This window comes from Zootoca vivipara, chromosome 5 (genome assembly GCF_963506605.1).
Source record: "Zootoca vivipara chromosome 5, rZooViv1.1, whole genome shotgun sequence".
Lineage (NCBI taxonomy): Eukaryota > Metazoa > Chordata > Lepidosauria > Squamata > Lacertidae > Zootoca > Zootoca vivipara.
Window position 1 is genome coordinate 24484448 of NC_083280.1, and position 23206 is coordinate 24507653.

A 23206-nucleotide genomic window follows, 5' to 3' on the forward strand; every position below is an offset into this window, starting at 1 on the left:
TTACTACACTTCCAACACATCTTTGATTCATTTTTATAAAATTTCGCTAATTTATTCGGGGTCAAATGCCACCTGTACATTAATTTCATCATGTTTTCTTTAATACCCGCACTGGCCGTGAATTTCATTGTTTTTTTCCATAATGTATCCCATTGTGATTTGAGAATTGGCCTTCCCAAGTCCTGGGCCCATCTTATCATTACGCATTTCGTATCTTCGTCTTTTAATTCCCATTCTAACAAATATTTGTACATTTTAGATAGAGGTTTTATATTATTATCAATTATAATTTCTTGCAGTTTTGATTTCTCTTTTTTGAATCCTAATTCTTTATGCTCCTTAAATAAACTCTTAATTTGACAATATTGAAGCCAGCTGGCGCAAGATGTTTTGATTTCTTCATATGATTTTAAAGTTAATTCCTCACCTTCTTTTCTTATTAAATCTTGATAAGTCAGCCACCTCTCATTTTTACCCCTTCCTCCCATCGCGGTCATCTCTAATGGGGAGGCCCACCATGGTGTTTGGGGTTCAATTAGATTCTTATATTCCTTCCAAATTCCTAAAATTGATTTCTTTATCACGTGGTCGGAGAAATGTTTAGAATTCCCTTTATTCTCTGATAAGAGGTAGGCATGCCACCCCATTGTGTTCCTAAATCCCTCTATTTCTAGGAGCTCTTTATCCTCCAGAGAAATCCACTCTTTGAGCCAACATAGACAAGCCGACGCGTAATAAATCCTTAGATCGGGGACTCCCCATCCACCTCTCTCCTTAACGTCTGTCAATAATTTGTATTGGATTCTTGCTTTTTTTCCCAGCCAAATAAAATTGCTCAAATCTTTCCTCCAATTGTCAAAAATTTCCTTCCTCCCAATCACCGGTAGCATTTGAAATAGAAATAAAATTCTCGGCAGTATTGCCATTTTAATAGCGGCTATCCTACCTGAAAATGTCAAATTTAACCCCTTCCATCTTTCTAAACTTCTTTCCATAATTTTATATAATTATTTTCGAACAACTCTATATTATTTGCCGTTATTACCACTCCCAAATATTTGATTTTTTTAACTATTTCCCATTCCATTAATCCCTCCAATTCAAACAATTCATTTTCCCTTATATTTTTAATTATTACTTTGGTTTTCCCTTCATTAATTTTAAGTCCTGATATCTCTGTAAAGAGATTTAGTGTTCTTTTTAATTTTATTATCGAGTCCGCCGGATCCTCTAACATTATTATCATATCATCTGCGAAAGCCTTTATTTTGGAAGTGGTCCCTTTCACCTTTATGCCTTGTATTCCCTTATCCTTTTTAATATCCTCTATTAACCAATCTATTGATAAGATAAATAGTAACGGGGATAAGGGACAGCCCTGTCGGGTCCCTTTTTTAATCTCAAATCTTTCCAGTACCTCCCCGTTTAGAATCAGTCTGGCATATTGTTTTTTATAGATTGCCCTCACTCCTTCCATAAATTTCCCATTAAATCCTTTAGTTTCTAATACTTTTTCCATATATTCCCATGATAGATTATCAAATGCTTTCTCGATGTCTAGAAAGATAAAGGCTGCCTTCTTACCTGGGGCCCAATCTAAATATTCTATTAAGTCCAAAAGGATTCTTACATTTTTAACCATTTTTCTACCTGGCAGGAAGCCTTGTTGATCTTGTCCGATAAGTCTGTTTAAAATCTTTTTCAATCTATTAGCTAATATATTCGTAAAAATTTTGTAATCTACATTGAGCAAAGATATTGGTCTGAAATTTCCTACTTTTTTGACCTGTTCCTCCCCCTTCGGGATTAAGGTTATATATGCGTCCCGCCATGATTCAGGGAATATTCCTCTCTCCATAATGCCATTTAATAATTTTTGAAGGGTTCCTCCCAATTCTTCCCGAAAAATTTTATAATGTCGGCTTGACAGCCCGTCCGTTCCTGGAGCTTTCCCTATTTTTAATTTTTGGATGGATTTATATATCTCTTGTACGGTCACCGGCCGTTCCAGCCATTCTTTTTCTTCTTTCGTGATTTGTTTTCCCTCTCTCTTTGTGATAAACTCCTCCAATTTTCTTTTATTGATGTCGCCTTTTTCGTATAATTTCTTGTAATATCTAACAAAACTTTTTTGTATCTCCTCTGGCTTGCCCAATTTTCTTCCCCCATCCATAACTTCTGTAATTAATCTTTCCTTCTGTTTTTTCCTAAGTTGCCATGCCAATAATTTGCTCACTTTCCCTCCCCACTCAAATGTTTTTTGTTTGGCCCATCTTATTTTATTTTCAACTTCATATCCCACCTTTGCTGATAATTCTCTTTGTAAAATTTTAATTCTCATTATTAGCTCTTCATTCTGAGGGTTAACTGCTAACTCTTTCTCCTTTTCTTCTATCTTTCCCTTAAGTTCTCTCATGGTCTTTTCTCTCTCTTTTTTAACTATGCTCTTCTGTTGGATGTAGATACCCCTCACAAAGGCCTTACCCGCGTCCCATATCGTTGTTAGCTCCATCCCCTGTTGTACATTATTTTCAAAGTATTCTTTCAGTAATTTTTTAACTTTCTTCACAAAGGCTTCATCATTTAAAATTCTCTCATCTAATCTCCATCTCATATTCTTATTCCTCCTGTGTTCTTTAATTTTGACCGTTACTGAGTTGTGGTCGGTTATTGATTTAGGTAAGATCTCACTTTTAACTCTATTTAATAATAATCCTAATGAAACCCAAATCATATCAATTCTGGATGCAGATTTCTTTGCTCCTGAAAAATATGTAAATTTTTTATCCTCTGGATTTTCTCTTCTCCAAACATCCTCTAAACCATAATTGCTTATTATATTGAAAAATGTTTCTGGTAACTTCCCTCTATCCCTCCTCCCCCCATTTGATCGATCTAATTCAGATTTTATAACTCCGTTAAAATCCCCCAGCAAAATAATTTCTTCATCTGATATATGCTCCCCCATTTTCATTCCTAATTTCTTAAAGAATTCTTTTTTACATCCATTTGGTGCATATACATTTATGATAATTATATTTCTATTCGATAATTTCAACCTTATCCCCACCATCCTCCCCTCATCATCGTGGAATATTTTTTCCGCTTTGATGTTTGGTTTAACATAAATAATTACTCCTCTTTTCTTTTTCTTATTCAAGGATAGGAATTCTTCCCCCAGTCTTTTATTAATCAGTACTTTTTCATGTTCCTTGGACACATGTGTCTCTTGTAAACACATGATATCCCAACCTCCTTTTCTCAATATATGTTCGATTTTATTCCTTTTAAATTTATTGTTTAACCCGTTAACATTCCACGAGATGATATCCAGATTAAGATTCATTCTTTATTATTATTTAAAAAGGGGGGATAGGTGAGAAAAGAAAAAAAAAATAATGATAATTTTGATCTAAAATTAAGCTGGGGTGCCTAAAGGAGGTTAAGAAGCGGAGGGGGGAGTGAAAGAGGGGGAGGGAACGGGAATAAAGGGGGAAGGAAAGGGAAAAGGGAGAGGAAAGAAGAGCAGTAATAAATTTTGATCTAAGATTAAACTGGGGTGCTTGAAGGAGTTAAAAGGCGGAGGGGGGAAATGAAAAAGGGGGAGGGAGCGAAAATAAGAGGGGAAGGAGAAGGAGAGGGGAAAAGAAAGAGAGGGGGAAAGGGGAAAAAAGGGGGGGTGGGGAGGGTAAGAAAGAAGGGGAAACAAAGAAAGGGAAACAATCAACACAACCTCCTATATCTCCATTCTTGCTATGAGGAATATAAGCCAATTAATTAATTATCAAGATTAGGATAACTGCTTTAAATTTCAATTTTAGAAAATTTGGAAATTTGGAATTTAGGATTTATTCAGTCACTTGGTTCTCGTCGTCACGTGCTTCTTCACCCTCTTTGAACAGTTCTTTCCTGTGTCTATTACAGAATTTCTCTGCGTCTTCCCACGATTTAAATGTTTTTTTCCTCCCTTTGAACACAAAGGTGATTCCATCGGGATACTCCCAAGTATACCACACTCCTTGCTTATTTAGGGCATCTGTTAGCTCTTTATACGCCTGTCTCTTAAGCCGGAATCTTTTGGGTATTTCTTTAAATATGGCCACTGTCCTTCCTTCGATGGTTAGGTTTTCATGTTTCTTCTTTTGAAGGATTTTATCTTTAAGAAGCATGGAATTTAAAAAAACCATGCAATCTCCTGGTCCTTTGATGTTTCGTGCTCTGTCTATTCTCACTCTATAAATCTTGTCCACATCCATCAATAGTTCTTCTTCTTTAACTTGCAACCATTCTGCCAGACCCTGGATTATTTTCTCCTCAATTTTCTCATTCGCTGTTTCCGGGACACCCCTCATCCTGAGAACCAGCTCCTTCTGCTTCATCTCGATCAGCGCCATTTGATCAGCCAAATCTTCTTGCATCTTCCTCAGTTTCCGCGTCTCCTCGCCTTCTTTTTCTCTGGATGTCTTTATTTCTTTGAATTCTGTGGTCATTTTCTTAATTGTTTCATCCTGTTTTGTAACTTTCCCATGTAGATCTTTAACTGTTTTGTCCAGCTCTTTATGCTTTCCATGTAATTCTTTCATTTGTCCAGATAGTTCTGCGATCATTTTTGTATTGCCTTCAACTTTAGATTCCACAGAATCCATCTTATCATTTAAATGCACCAATTTTTCATTTAGAGTTCTGCTCATTTCCATAATCAACTCTTTAATGTCTGCCATTGTTTCGTTCTCGTTTGGCGTTGGATTGGATTGTCTTCTTGTAGGGTTCCCTGCCGTTGTCACCGAGATTCCTTGCTGTTCTTTATTTTTTCTTATGGGCATATTATTGGTTTCTATGTACCTAATCTCTTTGTTAGGTTTCTTCCTTTGCTGTAGAATGTCCTTTCTTAGATTTCACCTATTCCCACTGTTCCTGCTTATCAATTTTATTTACAGAGTCCCTTATTTGCTCCTTTCCTTGGGAGTCCCTTTTTCACCTTTAGCAACTCATTTTAGTCTTTGCAGTTTGTCTTAAAGGCAAGAGTTACTTTATAGCTATTAGTTCACTTTCAAAGCATCAAAGTAACCATACCATGCACTGCTCTTATTTTGTGGTCTTAGGCAGAGAGTTCGTTTATCTCCTTGTCAGAGTGTTAAGCAGCCCTGGCAGTTTGTAAATAGGTTCGTGATTAAACTCACGGAGCTCTCAGGGTTCGTCTTTTTCTTTCTGCACCGCTAGTTGTCGTTGTAAAGTTTCTGTCCCAGGTTTCTTTCTTTCATTCACCTCCTCCTCCTCCTCCCCTCCTTATCTTCTCCTTGCGCTGAGACCGGAAAAGAACCCTTTGGAATGACTTGCTTAATTTAAGTCTCCATTTTGGAATGGTTTTAATAATTATTTCATAAGTTGCTTTGGTCTTTTCTTGCTGTCGCGCCTCCCTTCCTCACCCCTTCTTAAATTCCGCTCCTGGCGCTTCGGCGATTTGACAATTAGATTTACTCCTATTTTCACGGGGCTTTCTTTTGCAAGTCCCCAGCGATATATTAATGGTTCCTTCGACTTGCTCCTCCGCCCGTGATCACGCACTTCAAGTCACAAATAAACCTTGTGTACACTCACGGTTCGGTGTCTCTGTAGTTTCTTAAGCCGAAGAGCTCTAGTGCTTTCTAGGCGAGCGATTTAAGCGCCTCGACAGCAGATACTTTGTATCCCGACGCTTGGCTCCTCTCCGCAGCTCTCACCTCTCTGGGTGCCGCTGCCGAGTTCTGCCGTTCCTGCGTCGTTTTTCAATCCTTCGACGAGTGACCCGTACCCTCGTCTTTATTAGGGAGGGGTCCTTGGCGCTAACCCCCTCCAATATTGGTATTATCCGCTGTTTTATGCTCCGATGTCCACGGAGCTTTCCCCCGATCGCCCGTTCGCTAGCGCACCGTCACCGGAATAAAGGCATAACTCATGAACATCTAACAAGAGCTGCAAGCACTTTAGGAACCACATGCAGCTTCTTTGGAAATTCTCTTTTGATGAAGGACAATTAGGAGAGTTGTGAAAGGTTCCTTCTTTTTTCCAAAATTACATACAAGGAAGACACTGAACCTGCAAGGAATCAATCTAATTAAAGCTTCTGTGTCTTCAACATAACAGCAGGGGAAAAAATCACTGGGTATAGCCTAAAACATGGTATCTCGGTCTTCAAAGAGTTTTATAAAAAAAAAGTTAGGTCTAAAATGAGTATAAGAGTTTTGTCTCTGGAGCATCTGCTGTCATCTCATCCATGAAACTTGCAAATAAAGCATGGCATCAAAGTAGCATGCTTGTGTCCATTTCACCTGTAGTATAAAATACAGTCATACCTCAGGTTACAGACGCTTCAGGTTGTGTGTTTTCGGGTTGCGCACCGCGCCAAACCCGGAAGTACCGGAACGGGTTATTTTCTGGTTTCGGCACTCACGCATGCACTGAAGCATGTGCTCAGACGCGGCGCTGCGGGTTGCGAACATGCCTCCCGCACGGATCACGTTCGCAACCCGAGCGTCCACTGTATACAACTCCAACTGGCTTTATGGAGGGATTGCCTCAGCAGTCAGATCTGCTTTGTCTCTTTTCTGTCCTCCCTCAGCAGTGATGTCAACGGATGGGCAGGTAGGTGTAGTTTGGGGAAAATTCCTCGTGGGCCAAAGTACACCCACTTATGGGTCATGACAGGCCCATGTGCTGGAGGTTCTCCATTTCTGCTCTACAGGATCAACTGCAATAACAATCCCTAAGTTCTAGAAGCTCACATGTCCTTATTGTTCTGGGTTTCTAATTCTTTAACATTTTAATTTACCTATGTATGAACTTCCTCCAACCTACAGAGTCCCCCAAGTAAATCATTACTTTATTCTGGAGCAGCAGTGTTTCACTTCCAAACTGATAAGCACTGAGTGGTGGGAGTGACAGCTTTGAATTTTGAGAAAGGCACCATGTAAACTTTCAGTAAGAAGGAAAGAAGGACATGCACTTTTGATCTCTTGTGGGCAGCAAAGCAGATGCATACAGAGAACCTCCCGACCCACACCAGCTTCCCTTTTCATATCAACAGATGCAGAACTTCATATTTGCAGCCCATTGCATACATATGAATACCCATTCCCACAGAATCTCTCATTGAACTGGTGTATACATATCGGGGGTCTCAATTGGCTGACAGCTTCAAATACATTTTTAGATATTTCTTAGTGTATGTCTTAAGAGCTTTAGTGTGCACACCACCATAAAGTCTGATTTCATTTAAAAGAAGAAGAAACACCCTATCAAGTAAGTCGTAGGCTAAACTGATTCCAGCAATACAACAGCAGTATGTTTATATCACTTGTGGAAGGGGAGGAGAGGTGGTTATACTTACCATAAAAATAACAATAAGGATGAGACAGATTCCCACAATAATTAGAAATGGTATTAGGTAGTACTCCAAAGGAAGGCTGAACTCTGGGATTAACAGAATATGGCCTCTGTTAAAGGGGAAAAAAGGAGGATTGATTATGAAATTCATGATAAGGTAGCTGAATATAAATCACCCTTGCATATGTCCTATATCAGGGGTCAGCAAACTTTTTCAGCAAGGGGCCGGTCCACTGTTCCTCAGACCTTGTGGGGGGCCGGACTATATTTTGAAAAAGAAAAAGAACGAATACCTATGCCCCACAAATAACCCAGAGATGCATTTTAAATAAAAGGACACATTCTACTCATGTAAAAGCATGCTGATTCACGGATCGTCCACAGGTCAGATTTGGAAGGCGATTGGGCCGGATCCGGCCCCCAGGCCTTAGTTTGCCTACCCATGTCCTATATTCACATTCTTCCCCTGACAAAAAAGGTTGTGCCACATTTTATTGAAATAATTAAATCTGAATCACACTTTATTGATTTAAAAATCCATTATGAAGTTTGAAAAATCACTAGATAATAACAGTTCACAACTAAAATAAAAGTAAATCTTTGCATACCCTTTCTCATAGGTGAATTCTTTAAGAGACTTAGATGATGTTTCACCAATAAAGACAGATGGAATGTCAATCTTCTTTAAAACTTCAACTGTTTAAAGTCAGAACAGAAAGGGAGAAAAGATGAGCAACAATATACAGTTCATGAGTGCTTTATACTACAGTGGAACCTCAGTTTATGAACACCTCGGTTTATGAATTTTCGGTTTATGAACGTCGCGGACCCATCTGGAACGGATTAATTCACTTTCCATTACTTTTAATGGGAAAGTTCGCTTCAGTTTATGAACGCTTCAGTTTATGAACAGACTTCCGGAACCAATTACACCCATATTTCAGTTTATGAACGCTTCAGTTTAAGTACTCTGCGGACCCGCCTGGAACGGATTAATCCACTTTCCATTACTTTCAATGGGAAAGTTCGCTTCAGTTTATGAACGGTTACTCCGCGGACCGTCTGGAACGGATTAATCCACTTTCCATTACTTTCAATGGGAAAGTTCGCTTCAGTTTATGAACACTTCAGTTTATGAACAGACTTCCGGAACCAATTGTGTTCATAAACCGAGGTACCACTGTACTATATATGGGTATAGTACTAGTGACAATTGAATATAAGCAAATCACTGTGCAAAGGCACCTTTAATAAAACAATTGCTCATGTTTCTCTCTCTCTGTGTGTGTGTGTGTGTGAGAGAGAGAGAGTGAGAGAGAGTGAGTGAGTGAGTGAGAGAAAATCCATTTCCTTCATAAGTATTTCACATGGACACAGTAACATGTAAATGTTCCTTTGCCCACATGACCACATAAGAATGCATGTCCCCTCTGTTGTCTGGAATATCCTAGTGATAGCCTACATACAACTGTGCCTTGCAGTGGTTAATGAACATCCAGGTGTAACTGCTTCTGTGTGGACAGCCACAATAAGAAAGAACTTTCTGGTGGTGTGCAAGTGCAAGTAGGTACAGTGATTTCTGACCTTGATCAAAAGTGACTCCAAGATGCAGCAGGGAGGGGGCACAACAAACATGCCTCTCATGTTTCCTACCCCTCACCACCTCTATTACTTGTGAAATAGTGTGGTTTCATATCTTGCAAAAAGCTCTAATGTCATGTGCAAATACAAGTCTGCTGCTCACAACTACTTTTCTTGTTCCTATGCAGCCATTTTCCAATCACTTACAAAGCCACATTTTAGGAAAGCAAGATTTGATGATGTTATACGTACACCAAAAGCAGAGTTACGATCTAAGACAGAGTATCTTGTTCGTCCCTTGCTTCAATACTTCCAAATACCAACACAGTTGGGAGTGGTCGTAAGAAGTTTTGGAGCAAGGTGTCCAATGATACTCAACTCTTAATTCTCTGTAACATCCGAACTGGAAATGGCTGCCCAATACTGGACTGGTGTCTGGATGCAGTGGTAGGCTGAATGAGTCTGAATCCTGGCAAGACGGAGGTTCTGTGGGCAAGTGGTTCCCAGGTTTCTAAGATCTGCTCATTTTATTACTGTATGTCCATTACAGGCTATGCTAGTATGCCCTCTAGTGGTACTGCTAGTTGACTTACACCAGCTGTATGTACCTGCTCTGCAAGCTCATGGGCTTATAAGAGCAAAAGTATTGATCACTGCATAATGAAAGAGCATTAAATCTCCATTTATAGCAGCATGTCAGGGTGTGAGAGGTTCTAGTATTTGACAGAACCCCAGTTACAAGGAGCATTGTGGGAAATGTAGGTGTCCTTCATGACCTTCACTAAAGCAAAACAGAACTGACATTCCAGGCCTAAAAATTTTAGCAGCATTTTTATTATGCATCTGCTGGAGCACTTTGGCTATGTAAAATGCTTGGTATTTGGCTTTGACAAGTTACTGTCTCTGAACTGGCATTCTTACTGCAGAAGCTGGATTCCACACTTTACACGTTTGTACTCTATAACCATCGTACTTTCAAGAAATTCATGTCAATTAATTCCCCCCCGAGAACAACAAAAAAAGTTTTAAAAACATGAAAGGAGAAAAATAAGTTAGGGAAAGTGGCCCTCAGGAGAGCACAGCATTATAAATGGTATTGCAACAAAAATAGCATGTATTAATTATCTATCTATCTGTCTGTCTATCTATGGCATTTATATACCACCCAGTCTATTATGCCCCCTAGTCATACTAGATTAAAAGGATTCCAGTCCTTCTTAAGGAGGAGAAATAAACGTCTGACAGGCTTACAATACTCAAAACATTAGCAGGCCCAAAAATGTTACTTCCAATTGGCTGAGTTGGAAGTAAATGAATTTTCATTTGAACTGTACGCATTCTGAAGCTTCTGTTTTTGATTGTTGCAAAGAGTGGGAGAATGTCATCAAGCAAGATACCTGTACTTACTGTCTTGAGATCCCATGCTAATGAGGTCATCGGAATCAACATTGTGAACTATGGCTGCCTTATAGCCAGCTCTTTGTGCGTTCAGAACCTGTGAGCCAAAGAAAATGCCTGTCAACAAAAAAACTGCACAGAACTGAGACAATAACTCAGAATATTTTGTGCATAAGAACATTAGCAAATATTAAATATATTAGCAAGTCCCCTTTCATTCATGCATTCAAATTGCTCCATATTCCCTTCTCCCATTTTATCATCACTACAAGCTTGTGAAATAGGTAAGTTGGGCTGAAAGATAGTAACAGGCTCAATATCACCCAGTGAGTTTCACGAGTAAGTAGGGAATTTGAATTCTGGTCTCAGTCCAGCATTCTAATCACACCACCACACTGGAAGTATACTGTCCTTTGTGCACCACTGTTTAACAATGTTAATAATGTACACTATTCAGTGCCCTGGATTTCCAACTGAAGTTGACCAAGCATATAGTTTATACATCAATTTGTTAACTCTGTAGAATACTTCCAGGAACTTCGTGAGGTATGTTACACTGTCAACAGAATTTGGTGTCCTACTTTTATACTACTGCACTAAAAATAGCTAACAGTGATCCTAGTAACAGTCTGTTTCTGCATAATCATGCAAAAACGTTAGATTATTCTGTTAAGAGTTTTCCACTGGTGGAGGAAGGGAGGGGGAACTCCCTAATTTAATCACAGACATAACCAAATAAAATAAGCTGGTTAAAACATAAGCGTAACCAAACTATGGCTTAGCACAATTGTGTGAGGGTTCCTGGGGTCACCACTGAGTTCTTCCCACAGTTCACCTGCTGCTCCAAGCTCAGCTACAGTTAATTTAGCGTGTCATCCATACCCAGGCTCATGGTTTGGCTCGGACAACATACTAAGACAAAGCATGGCTTAGCCTACAGCAGTGTAGCAGGTCCAGGGGAAGTGCAAAAAGCTGTAATGTCTTCCTTGGAAGCTTGCACATTCATGCTAAACCGCACACTCTCAAACTGTAGATTATTTCCTTCTCTATCATGTGCACAGTGATAAATGGGTTAAAAATCTCTCCAAGCCTCCTCAAAATCTAGTCAACGATATTCTAATTTTCTATTTTCCTTTCAGGGTTTTAAAATGCTCTCACAGCTCCATTGCATTATACTGCAAGTGGCAACTGATACCAAGGCTGACCCCAAATGCCATATCAAAACATGGCAGGCAATTCTGGTATGTTCAGTGAGGCTTGTGCCTCTAAGAGAGCAGAGGAATCTCTCTACACATGAAACCATCTCTCATTCTGAACCACGGCCACATAATGTGTCTCCATCACATCCTGCAAAATAGGGGAAAATGTGTTCTGGATAAACCACCCTCTCTTACTCAGCAGTTATAGCGACGTCTCTCACAAGGACAACACAGGTTAAATATATGCTGTACAGAGATGTGGTTGCTCTTGAAAAAGAAAAAGCTAGTGTGAGCCTAGGTTTATAGGCCAGCTAAGTCATGGGATGCTGAAGGCGCCCATTAAACACCAGTGCAAGAGGGAGGAGGGAAAATAAGGGTATGGCCCTGTTTCCACCCCCAACAGTTTATTATTATGGTAAGCACTTGAGCCAGAGAGGAAAGATGTGTCATGAGGTTAGCACACTAACCTAATTCATACAGCAGGAGTGGAAAACCTTTTCCAGCCACAGAACCATGTTAACTTGTGGGCAACCTTCTGGAGGGTATCACTTATCAGTAGTGGACCAACCAGACGGGAGGCAAAAGTGGGCAATTTGTATCCCGCAATGCAAAAAGGCAGAGGTTTCTACACTCCGTCTCTACCACTTTCACCATCACCTCTCTCCATCCAGGCAAACAAGATATATTTTCACTGTTGAAAGCCAATTCAAGGCAGCCAAGGAGCAGAACATGTGAGGGGTGTGGTCAGGGGAGTACAACCTGGGGAGACCCTAAGGGCTCCCGACCTTGGGGTTCTCCACCTCTGCTATACCACAAATAAAGTATTAAGGTTCAGGGCTGGCAGCCTGCCCAAACCATGAAGCCTTTAGCATCATAAAGCACAGTGAAGGAAGCTTTCAGCAGTTTTTTGTGAGCCCTGAACAGCACTCCAAGACTCCTGTTTCAATCTAGCTACAGCAGAAACAGAAGCACTCTTGGTAGGGGCTGGGGATAAGATTGGAACACTTTGTTGCAAGTCCTCACAAGTAAATACATAAACACAAAACTGAATTGCTTAGATTTTGTTGTCTAAACAACCATTTGATCTACCAGGCAGATATTCATGGATATTCATAACCTGCTGATCTACAAAAGAAGGAACGCACACAAAAGGAGCCAGCAAAATATGCCGAAAACTCAAAAGTTCACTTATTGTTTATTCAACTTAACTCCCAAATTTGTTTTCTGAATATTTCCTCTCAATAGATTGAAAGAGCTCTAAAACAACTTTGTGGAAATGTGCTGCCTTTAAAAAAACAACGAATCATCCAGGTTTTCCATTCAGGAATCAGTATTGATTGCAGTTGTTTTCAGTCTATTGTTTCAGTTATTAGACACACCAGACTTTGGATGCCCAAGTTCTGTGTCATCCCCAATTGCCTGCTACTTATTCTATTAGTGGATAATATACAACCTGCCTGGGGCTCAGTAGGCATTTCTCAAGCACAAATAACCCAACTCTCCTGGCAACTGTGCTCTGCAAAGTCAATAGCATTTCTTTAGGCTTGGGCTGTCTAACTGGATCCATCAGTAGAATCTGTCCTACATTGGTGCCTCGTTTGTTACAGTAGGTTAGCCATACTGCACTTTTTACCACCAGGTCACAGCAATTATCTCCCCTAAAGGAAACTGGCATTTACATTCCTACAGCTCTTGTTGCTACAGGCATCCAAATCCTTTGGGAGATGCATAGGTTATACTTCTGGATGCTGCACAGAGAAAGCTGTCAACTGTTCCCACGGCTTGCTTTTCCACTGCAGCAAGAGATCAAATGAATGAGCTACAGGCAGTTCTCATTACTGCATTCAGCTGTGAAGTTTTGAGGAGAGATCTGTTCTATGCTGATGTCACAGGATCAGAAAGCACACAAGATATGCATTATACTTTTTCTGATTGGCATACCACAGAAGATTTTAAGTTGAGCTAATTGTAGGGTAAACTATTACAGGAATATATTATTCATTTTGTACAACACAGAATATTTTAACACAGCTATACAAAACACACAGGATTAGATCAACCCTCCATTCCAAGACAGGCTCCTTTCCATTGAATGATGGCAACCGTTGGATGCAACTCACTGGCCCCATTTGGGCAAGCAATCATACTTAGCATAGTGAAGCTGAGATATTGGCAGAACTGGCACTTTTACAGGTGCCACATTGTACCTGCACTGCATCTATAAAAACTCAATCATTTAGTGGCAGCACTGACACTTTGGAACTCCCTGCCTATTGACCTTCACTGTATTATTTTCGGTGCCTGCTAAAGTCATTCTTATGTAGATGTGTCTATGCATATGTTTAGAAAGGTTGTATGAGGTTTGATTTGTTATAGTCTATTCTATTGTGGTTTTAACTTTCTGCATGCTTTAAATTACGGTTTTAAATTTTGTAGTGGTCATTTTATTGTTGTAAACCACTTTGATGCTTTTTCTACAATCAAGTGGTATATAAATTTAATGAAATAAATAAATATGAACATGCCTCACATAGCTTGGTGAGAAGGAGCTGGCACATTGGGACATCTCTATTAACTACAGCTTCCCATTACGTCTGAACTAGGCATCAATGGGGAATGGTTTCCAAAAAAGCTAGAATATGAAGCCAACTTTAAAGCATGGCTTAATATTCTGGATAGTTTAGAAGCCATTAACCATCAATAACCAGTTTTGGTGCAGCAGGAAACTATTGTTAACTAATACTTCCTGGCTCATGAGAACGGAAGAACAAATCAACTGTGTGAGTGTGCAAGGCTCGTTCTAACGTAGCCGCTACTTACTAAGTACTTTCAAAATCAATTAACAAGTTTTCTTGCCCAAGTAACTGGAACAGTACAGACAATGATAATAGAAGAGGGGGAAATGTGCAGTGAGTCTATATGGGCTTTTTTGCAACTAAGTTTATTTATACACATTGGTTCTGTTTTAGGGAGATGTGCATGCACAACTTGGAGGATCACATAAAGCTTTGTGTGCTATGGTGTATGTAGTAGTACTATAATCCCAGAACATCTAGGTAATTTACCTAGGATTTTAAGCACTGAAAATTAAAAGGCAGTGGTTAGCCACTCCTGCTCGAGCGCAACATTTCAGGATTTGATTTGACAATGCTGTTTTGCTTTCCTGCTCTCACTTTCAGAGGTGACATTAGCAATTCAACATTATAGTATTCCGTTCTATCTAACAAAAGCAACCCTAAGGCTGTCAAAGCTCCTGCTGTAAAAATGCATGCCATTCCTTCATCTACTTGTGAAAATTTATTCCAAGATTGTTCCAGCTTCAAAGTGGTTTGCTCTTATAACAAAAACAAAAGGAGTATGGGAATCAGAAACCTATTGAATAATGAATAGCATGCCATAGTGTTAATGGCATTCAGCCCCAGAAGGGAAAGGATAATACTACACAAAACTAGAAAGAAAAGTTACTTTTCTGCAAGACATTTATCTGCTGTCATTAAAGTAAGTTTTTGTAAATTAGGATCAGCCTTCTCCTAATACATTTCATCTGTTGGAATTATAGCCACCAGTGTAGTACCCAATACAAAGTGTTTATTTCAGTTTAGATTATTTCTAGAATACTAAAATGCTTTAGTTTTCCATCTTGCAACTACAGGGATGGGCAGATGATAAAAAGGCAAAGTCTAAGAACAGGCACCCCCAAACTGCAGCCCTCTAGATGTTTTGGCCTACAACTCCCATGATCCCTAGCTAACAGGACCAGTGGTCGGGGAAGATGGGAATTGCAGTCCAAAACATCTGGAGGGCCAAAGTTTGGGGATGCCTGTCTAAGAATATGAGAAGAGCTCTGCTGTATCGGACGAAAGGTCCGCCCACTCTCAGCATCTGGTTCTCACCGTGGCCAACCAGATGCCTATGGGAAGCACACAAGCAGGACCAGAGTGCAAGAGCACTCTAAGCATGAGTGCTCCCCAGCAACTGGTGTTCAGAGGTATACTGCCTTAAACTGCATTCAATTGTGAACTAAGCAACAAAGTTTCATTCCATGTATCTTAAAGTGGAATCTTAAAAAAAAAAGTTGTGTTGAAATATTGTTTGCAATACACTAGCATAGCTCACTGATACTGTAGATAATGTTACATTTTATCTTTTATCGTAAACAGTGTTGTATACTGCCACACAATGGGGTGCTCTTCAGGTGTTTCTGAATTCTAATCCCTATCATCCCTTACCATTGGCCATGCTGCCTGGAGCTGAGGGGAGTTCGGAAACCAGAATATGGAAGGCGCCTCATTGGCTACAATAACATCCCTACAATGGCAGCATAACATCAGGTGACTTGGTTTTTAATCAGTGTATGCCAACAGTAAGTCATTTAACCGGACTGCTAGGGGCACTCCACTCAAATATGGTACTCTCGTTTATTTTTTCCATTTGGGTGTGCACAATTTTTCATTAGGTTCATTTTGTCAACTTTGTCTACAAAAAATATTAATGTAGTATTTCCACCCACACTCCCAATACTACGGATGAGGTGAAAGGTATACAATATTCAACAAAAAATATTATATATATATATTATATAAGAACCTATCCAGATCAGACAGGCATAAGAGAGGCGGACACGGAGCAATGGATTCAAACTTCAAGAAAGAAGATTCCACCTAAACATTAGGAAGAACTTCCTGACAGTAAGAGCTGTTCGGCAGTGGAATTTGCTACCAGGGAGTGTGGTGGAGTCTCCTTCTTTGGAGGTATTTAAGCAGAGGCTTGACAGGCATATGTCAAGAATGCTTTGATGGTGTTTCCTGCTTGGCAGGGGGTTGGACTGGATGGCCCTTGTGGTCTCTTCCAACTCTAGGATTCTATGATTCTAAGAGGAAACTATTGTTTCCTGCTACATCAGGACTGGAGGATCTCTTTCAGTCCAAGGGCCACACTGCCTCATGAACAACTTCAAGGGGTCACATGCCAGTGGTGGGTGGAACAAGAACAACCAGATATAAGTCTTTCCTACGTACAGTAGGCTACACTCCATGAAGAATGCCCTCATAAATGTGCTTCCAGGGAAGTCATATGATCCTACCCTCTAATACAAGTCAACCCACCCCCACACCCCATAAAAAAACCCCAGCTCTGTCCTTCTTTACAGAACAGAAATGTGGGGTCCACAAGATCAACACTGATAACACTGATTTTGCTGAGGGTAAGTATCTGCATGCAATCTTTTTTTTACCCAAGTCACTTTGAGATTTTATTACAATCAAGTGGTATATAAATCTTGTGAAATAAAGAAAAATGGAGCCGATCAAAGTAAAGCACAAAATGTTACACTTTAAATGACATTCAGAACATTAATCAATGATGCAGAAAATGACTAAAAGAATATTTGTGTAGAACCCAAGCAACTACCACAAATGGTGAAAATTGGTAACACGTTCCTAAAGAAATGTGTATGTATACATCAGATCTGCACAGCTCTTTTTAAAAGAACAAACTTAAAGATTATTCTGAATCCTCAGAAACACTTTTCAGAATCCTTACATATGAGAAATTACCTACCTTTATATCAAAGTTGCAATCAAGTCTTCTGATTAATACAATGAATTCATGAGATGTGTTGTCCTTCGGTGGTGGAGGAGTTATGGGCTCACATGCATTCTCGGGTTTTGAATTTATTAGAAAACCCTGAAAGACATTTTCAAAAGCAAATCAATCAGTTCTCAGTCACAAAATGGCTGCATAAGTAGAAGCTACTTGCCTCTTAACGTTGAACTCCAATGCAAGTTGTGAAAATTCTTAACTCTGCAGCTAGTGAAAATAATTTTGACCAGATTGATACATGTAGCAGTGGTAGAACAGACTATACTATTTTAAGATGCTGCTGACAGCATCATATTTTCTCAATGCCCCTGTATTTATTTTAAAGACAATTCCTTTAACTAGAAAACTAGTATCCAGGAAATTGTTGTCCTCTCTCCATTTTATCCTCCTAAGAATGTTGTAAGGTAGGGAAAGGCTGAGGGACAGTGGCTGGCACAAGGTCAACCAGGGAAATTTGAACCCTGGTCTCCCAGGTCACAGTCCAATCCTCTAACCCTTACACGACATTGGCCCTCTCACGTATGCCTGTTTTTAGAAAGTTCTCGCCACAATGATTAGAAACATGGTAGAAGTTTATCATTCTCCGACACCAGGTAACAAAGGGTTTATAATTTAAATAAAGTAGTAAGGGGGGGGGGCTTAAGTTCAGCAAAACCTAAAAATCATCAAAAGTCAAAGTATGGTTTAACTTGTAATGACAACTTGTCAAGTATGAAAGAGATATGTTTCAAGTACCACTTCACTTGGGCATTAATCCAACAAAGCACTTAAGAGTTTACTTCGTTTTAAACATGCTCACTGTCTCATGAAAGCTAAAGTTTAAAGTTAAGCATATGCTGAAGTGCTCTACTGGAGTGAAGCCTGCCAATTTCAGTGTTTTAAAAGCAGAACTCCACTAATGAAGCTTTCAGCTACTTTCATGGGCAGCATGATGGTAGGATTTTTATTGCAATCTGCATTTAAAACATGGCAGGTACTCGGTAACATTCATTTTTATTACCTTGTTCAAGCAAGCCTTTCAAATCTGGAATAATTGCTGGATTTTTAAAGGAATCACTTTCAAGTGATTCCCACCCTCCACCCCCACCCCAACAAAGGAAAGCCAGGAAATTAAATATTCAGAACACTCAAGGTCACTTAACAAGGATGAGCTATTTCGCCAAATAAATGTAACCAATCTTCTATATACACAGATCAAAGCAGCTGGAATTAAAAAAGAGCATGTCACAACTTTCTCTCTCTCCTCAACACAGGTTTAGGTGCAGAGTAAGGAATCTTCTCTTATTAGCGATTTGGCGACAGTAGCTATTGTGAATCAGTATATTAGGAACAGCACTATGGTTTTAGGAATAAAAAGCAAGGAGTGCATTTAGCCATATTTGCACATTGTCTTCATTGTCCAGCAGTTCTGAAACAGTGTGACCAGAAAACTTTATGTACTCTAGTGGTAACATGGATCTCTTGCATGACTGTTTCCATAGTCACTTAAATGAAGTGGAAGCTTTACCTAGAGCAGGCATCCCCAAACTCGGCCATCCAGCTGTTTTTGGACTACAATTACCATCATCCCTGACCACTGGTCCTGTTAGCTAGGGATCCCAAAACAGCTGGAGGGCCACATTTGGGGATGCCTGACTTAGAGCAAAGCAGATGGAGCCATCTCCTCTACCAATATGAACACCAGCAGTGAGGAAGTTCCACGTGTGCATCAGAGCACCCACTTCCAAGTGTCACTACTTCAGCAAGCAACTGTTTCTGAGAATATCCTAAAAAACCCATTTTATTTATCTACTGTGCTTTGTATCAAGTTTCATATTCACTATAGGCTAACATACAATGGATACCTACAACCATATTTCCAAAAAGGAGGAACATATCTTCCAGGTGTATGACTATTTCATAATAGGGCAAGGAATTCCTATAAATTTGAATACTTCTGTCCAGTCTGTTGTACATTCGGAAGTTCAGCTGCTCTCAATGAATTTAATATCAAATACATCTTACCGTTCCCCACTGCTTCCCAGTTTCCCACATTAATAGCAGAATTTTCTGTGTTGCTTTCCTGAACTGCAAATCTGAATAAAGACTGGCACTAAAGCAAATGCTCTATTGATATATGGAAAAAATGAATAGCATTTGGCACCTTGAGACACTGAATGCTGCTGCTTGCTGCAATTACATTTGCAGGCAGGGGAGGTAGACCTCAGAACAAACAATACTGTCTTTGAGGAGATGTACAAGTGAGTTCAATACTGCAACCTACTGCCCCCTGTTCTCTGCCCTAAGTCAAGAGTACCACAAATTCTGGAGAAGACAACATCAGCAGAGGAGACCCTATGGCCCTCAGATGCTGCTGGACTACAGGCTCCCCTTTCCAGGTGTACATATGATTGTGCTCATGTCTATCAAGAACAACCTGCTTAACGAGGATATATGGCCAGGACATGTGTCACCACAGTTCTAAACAACAGCTGAAATAAACTAAAGTATGATTTTCCTTGGTGCTTTCATAATTCGAATTGCCAGGGTTTGGGTGGGAGGCTACTACAGCTCTTAAACCAAATTGTCCCAAGAACATTGTTTGTCAGCATTGTTAAAAAACCTTTTTGCTAAGTTTTTGTATTTCGTAGAGGTCATTGAGCATACACATTCATTAAGGCTGTAAATGTTTAAAATCAACTGAAAGAAACACAAAAGATGACTCACACCCATTGTTGGACAATATCACATTGTCCAAGAATGTCTAACTAAAGAAAGTGTTCAAAATGCAGAAGTCACTTATATTTGACTGAGAAAGAGTCAGTGGCTACGGCAGAAACCCTTCAATCAAACTGCAAGAGATATTGGGGAATTGCAACAAGTGTACAATTGTTATGGGACAACCAAACAAGATAAGAACGGCAAGCATGCATTAAAATATAGTATGGTTATTTATGCTAAGGTTTGTTTTAGACAGGATCAAACGTGGCTGTTACGTTTTATCAGTTTTAAAGCTAACTAACTGATAACTTCGGCCAATATAATTTGAGGAATAGTTGCATATCAGGAGTATTATAAGCAAAAGCAGGAGCAATAAAAACATTTCCTAACAGGTTAATATTGTGCAGATTTCCTCAGGATTCAAACCCACTGAGTTAGTGTCAAGCAACTGTGCACAGGATGACCACAGGACAAGAAATAAAGCATGTGAAGTTAATAGGAAACTTATTTTAGGCAGGTTTAGGTTTGGGTCCTTGATGAAAGGAAGACCTACTGTTTGCCACAGAAGGGAGGAAAGGTGGTTGCTCCAGAGGGAAGATCTAGAATCATTGGGTGAAAACTGCAGGGAAGCAGATTTTGATTAAGCATTAGTAGAAGCTTCCTAACTGTAGGAGATGTTTGGCAATGTAAGAGGCTGCCTTGGAAGGTGGTGGAATCGCTTTCATTTTTTGTCAGAGATGCTGCAGTTGTATCCTGCACTGCAGATCCAACATTGAGCAAGGGCAGACCTCCCACACTCCTTCCAACTCTGATTTTAGAGAGCCAGATTCTAGATTAGTATCATTCTAAAGCCAAGCCTTAGTTTAAATGTTCTGGGCTCAGTCTTTTACTTGACTGCTCTCTAATAACATCTTCACATGGAAGTCCAGTGGTTGTTATAAATGCTTTTCTGCAGGTTTAACTAAGGGTTTATATCTCAAAGCTTTATTTCTCAACACCCTGTCCGTCAATTAATCACCAGGGATTATAAAAGTATTCATGAAATCCTCCACAATAGAAAGAAAAGTATTTGCATTGTCTTCTGTTGCTCTAGGCAACACTATCGGCAGAAAGTTCTTTCTTTCCTTTTCTTACTGTTGGGACACAGTCGTGCCTACCACCTTTTCCAGGTGAATTTGGATTAAGTCTGTCCTGCAGTTGCAAAATCCATAGAGCTAATTGAGACTAAGCTACATATTAAGAACTCACAAAGCACCATGTTAAATTTTATTTATTTGCTCCTATTCTGTTACTTGCTGCTCCAAGCTGTTGCTTCTTACCTTCAAGCCTTCCGTCGGGAGTCTGTAGCCAAATCTTGCTGGCAGGTCATCAAATGTTTGTGTAACATTTTCAAAATTAAACTAAAAACAAAAGGAAAGTGAAGGATTATATTATGTACTAAACTGGAGAGGGGACCATATAAAACCATTGTCATACTACTAAGAAATAAGATACCAATAGCAAAATGATTCATTTCTCAAAGTACAGTTCAACTGTCTCAACAACATCTTGTCATATGCCCCACATTGTGCCCAGGACCAGCCGCTGAAGTTCCTTTCTTCACCTAATGACCTGCTTCAGTTTCAGTTTATAACATAACTCAGCAATATTTTAATTCCCAAGGTTCTTCCACCTTCAATCATTTTTGCAATGAGTTAAATGCTGAACAACTCTTTGGATTTGTTCCAGTTCCTTACATTTCACTGTAAAGTCTACTTTTACTGTAAAAGGAATGCACAGTAACAAGCAAAGAGTGGTTTGCAAAATGTTTTAACATTAAAGTTTTTAATCCTAAATAGTCTTTGCTGATTTTTCTACAACAGAATAACACAACGAGCCTCTGGAAATTGTTACAAAGCAAAATCAAGACTATGTCTTTAAAATGGACAAAACAGGCAAAGTGTGTTTTGAACTTAAATTAGACATTGTAGAATGCTTTCTTTATGGCAGTTCAGAGTCTACAACCGTCAGATTGCAGAAAACCCCTAAAATTATCTGCATTCTTTTGCCTGAGCTCTTTCTACACTTCTGACCATAGTAAAAAGAAAAGAAAGAAAGGCCATTTTAAATCCAATTAAGTAAAATAAAAGTTATGTTTTCAACATATTGCAAGGAAGAAAATGCACCATTTGTGAAAACTGAACTAGAGCCAACTAGAGCCAAGTGTGTTTGTGATAGTGAATCCTTGTCATAAGCGGAGGACTTCCTGGTCAAAAGAAATAAGGGACTCTCTTATTAAATACAGATTCCTGGGTTGACTGCAGGCTTAATGCAGATGTGGGAAGAGAATGGAGAATTTGCTAGGAGAGAATAGCTATGGTATCAGAGAAAAAAACACTTTTGTAAGAAGCTAGTAAAAGGGGGATAAGGGAAAAACCGAGGGGAAGGAGTAAGTTCTGCAATTACACATTATGGCTGGCAAAGAAGATTTCTTTTATATAAATCAAGAGACACTACAGCTCAAGCTTGCATGACAGTAATGTTATATCCAGTCCTGTAAGCCTGGATGACCTATGAGGGAAGAAAGCTTTATTGGAGTGTATATGTTAGGGAGAAAGCAATGAGAGATTCCCACTCCCCTCTTTCTCAGTACAAGAACTAAGAGCATTCCAATGAAGTTGATTGGTAGGAGTTTCAAGACTGACAAAAGAATGGACGTTTCACATTCATGAATTTCTTGCCACAAGTAAATGGAGTGCAATGGTCATACAAAGGGAAGTTTTGGAGACTGTAGATTAGAGAACACTTAGAAATGGCCAAAAGCAGCGACCACCATCATGTTAAACCAGTTTGTTTTAAACTATGCTTTAATGTGAACAAGCAACATATTGTTTATAGGTATATTAAAACTTATATCCTTCCTTCATCACAAGAGCCCAGTGTGAATTGCAAACACACAGAACAAGGTAATAAAACCAATAGTAGCAACAGTTCTTACTACACAAGCCAATCTTGCAGCTTTAAAAGGCCTGTTCAAAAACACACGGACTCATGAGGTGCCTGAAGATATAGAATGTTGGTGCCAAAGTAACCTCCAGAGGAAGTATGTTCCAGAACCATGGTGTTACTGCTGAGAAGGCTCTCCGACAGGTCAGTGACCCCCCAGATTCTACTTAAACCAGCTGTGCTTCCACAGGAATTCTCGTGCCCCAGGCTGGATGGTATAGGGAGAGGCATTCTGCCAGTAACCAGGTCGCTAACCATTTAGGGCTTTATATATCAGAACCTTGAATTCACATTAAACCATTGTTTAACATAAACTATGGTTGAATTGAGATGCAAACTGGGCCCCTGATTAGAACTGATCAGCCCCAACAGACTGCTAG

The 23206-nt window shown here is 39.6% G+C and overlaps 1 protein-coding gene across 3 annotated transcripts in view; it reads right to left on the reverse strand.

Moving 5' to 3' along the window:
* RNF13 (ring finger protein 13) overlaps window positions 1-23206 on the reverse strand; it is a 54234-nt gene that overhangs the window by 16915 nt on the left and 14113 nt on the right. For 2 of the 3 annotated variants that reach the window (XM_035133936.2, XM_060274484.1), the window contains 5 exons: window positions 21161-21241; window positions 17100-17225; window positions 10351-10438; window positions 7971-8058; window positions 7367-7472 (listed from right to left, as the gene is read on the reverse strand). In XM_035133936.2, the coding sequence (XP_034989827.2) occupies window positions 7367-7472; window positions 7971-8058; window positions 10351-10438; window positions 17100-17225; window positions 21161-21241 (489 nt within the window). Of the gene's footprint in view, window positions 1-7366; window positions 7473-7970; window positions 8059-10340; window positions 10439-17099; window positions 17226-21160; window positions 21242-23206 lie in introns of those variants that run through there. The other variant, XM_060274485.1, reaches the window with a different exon arrangement.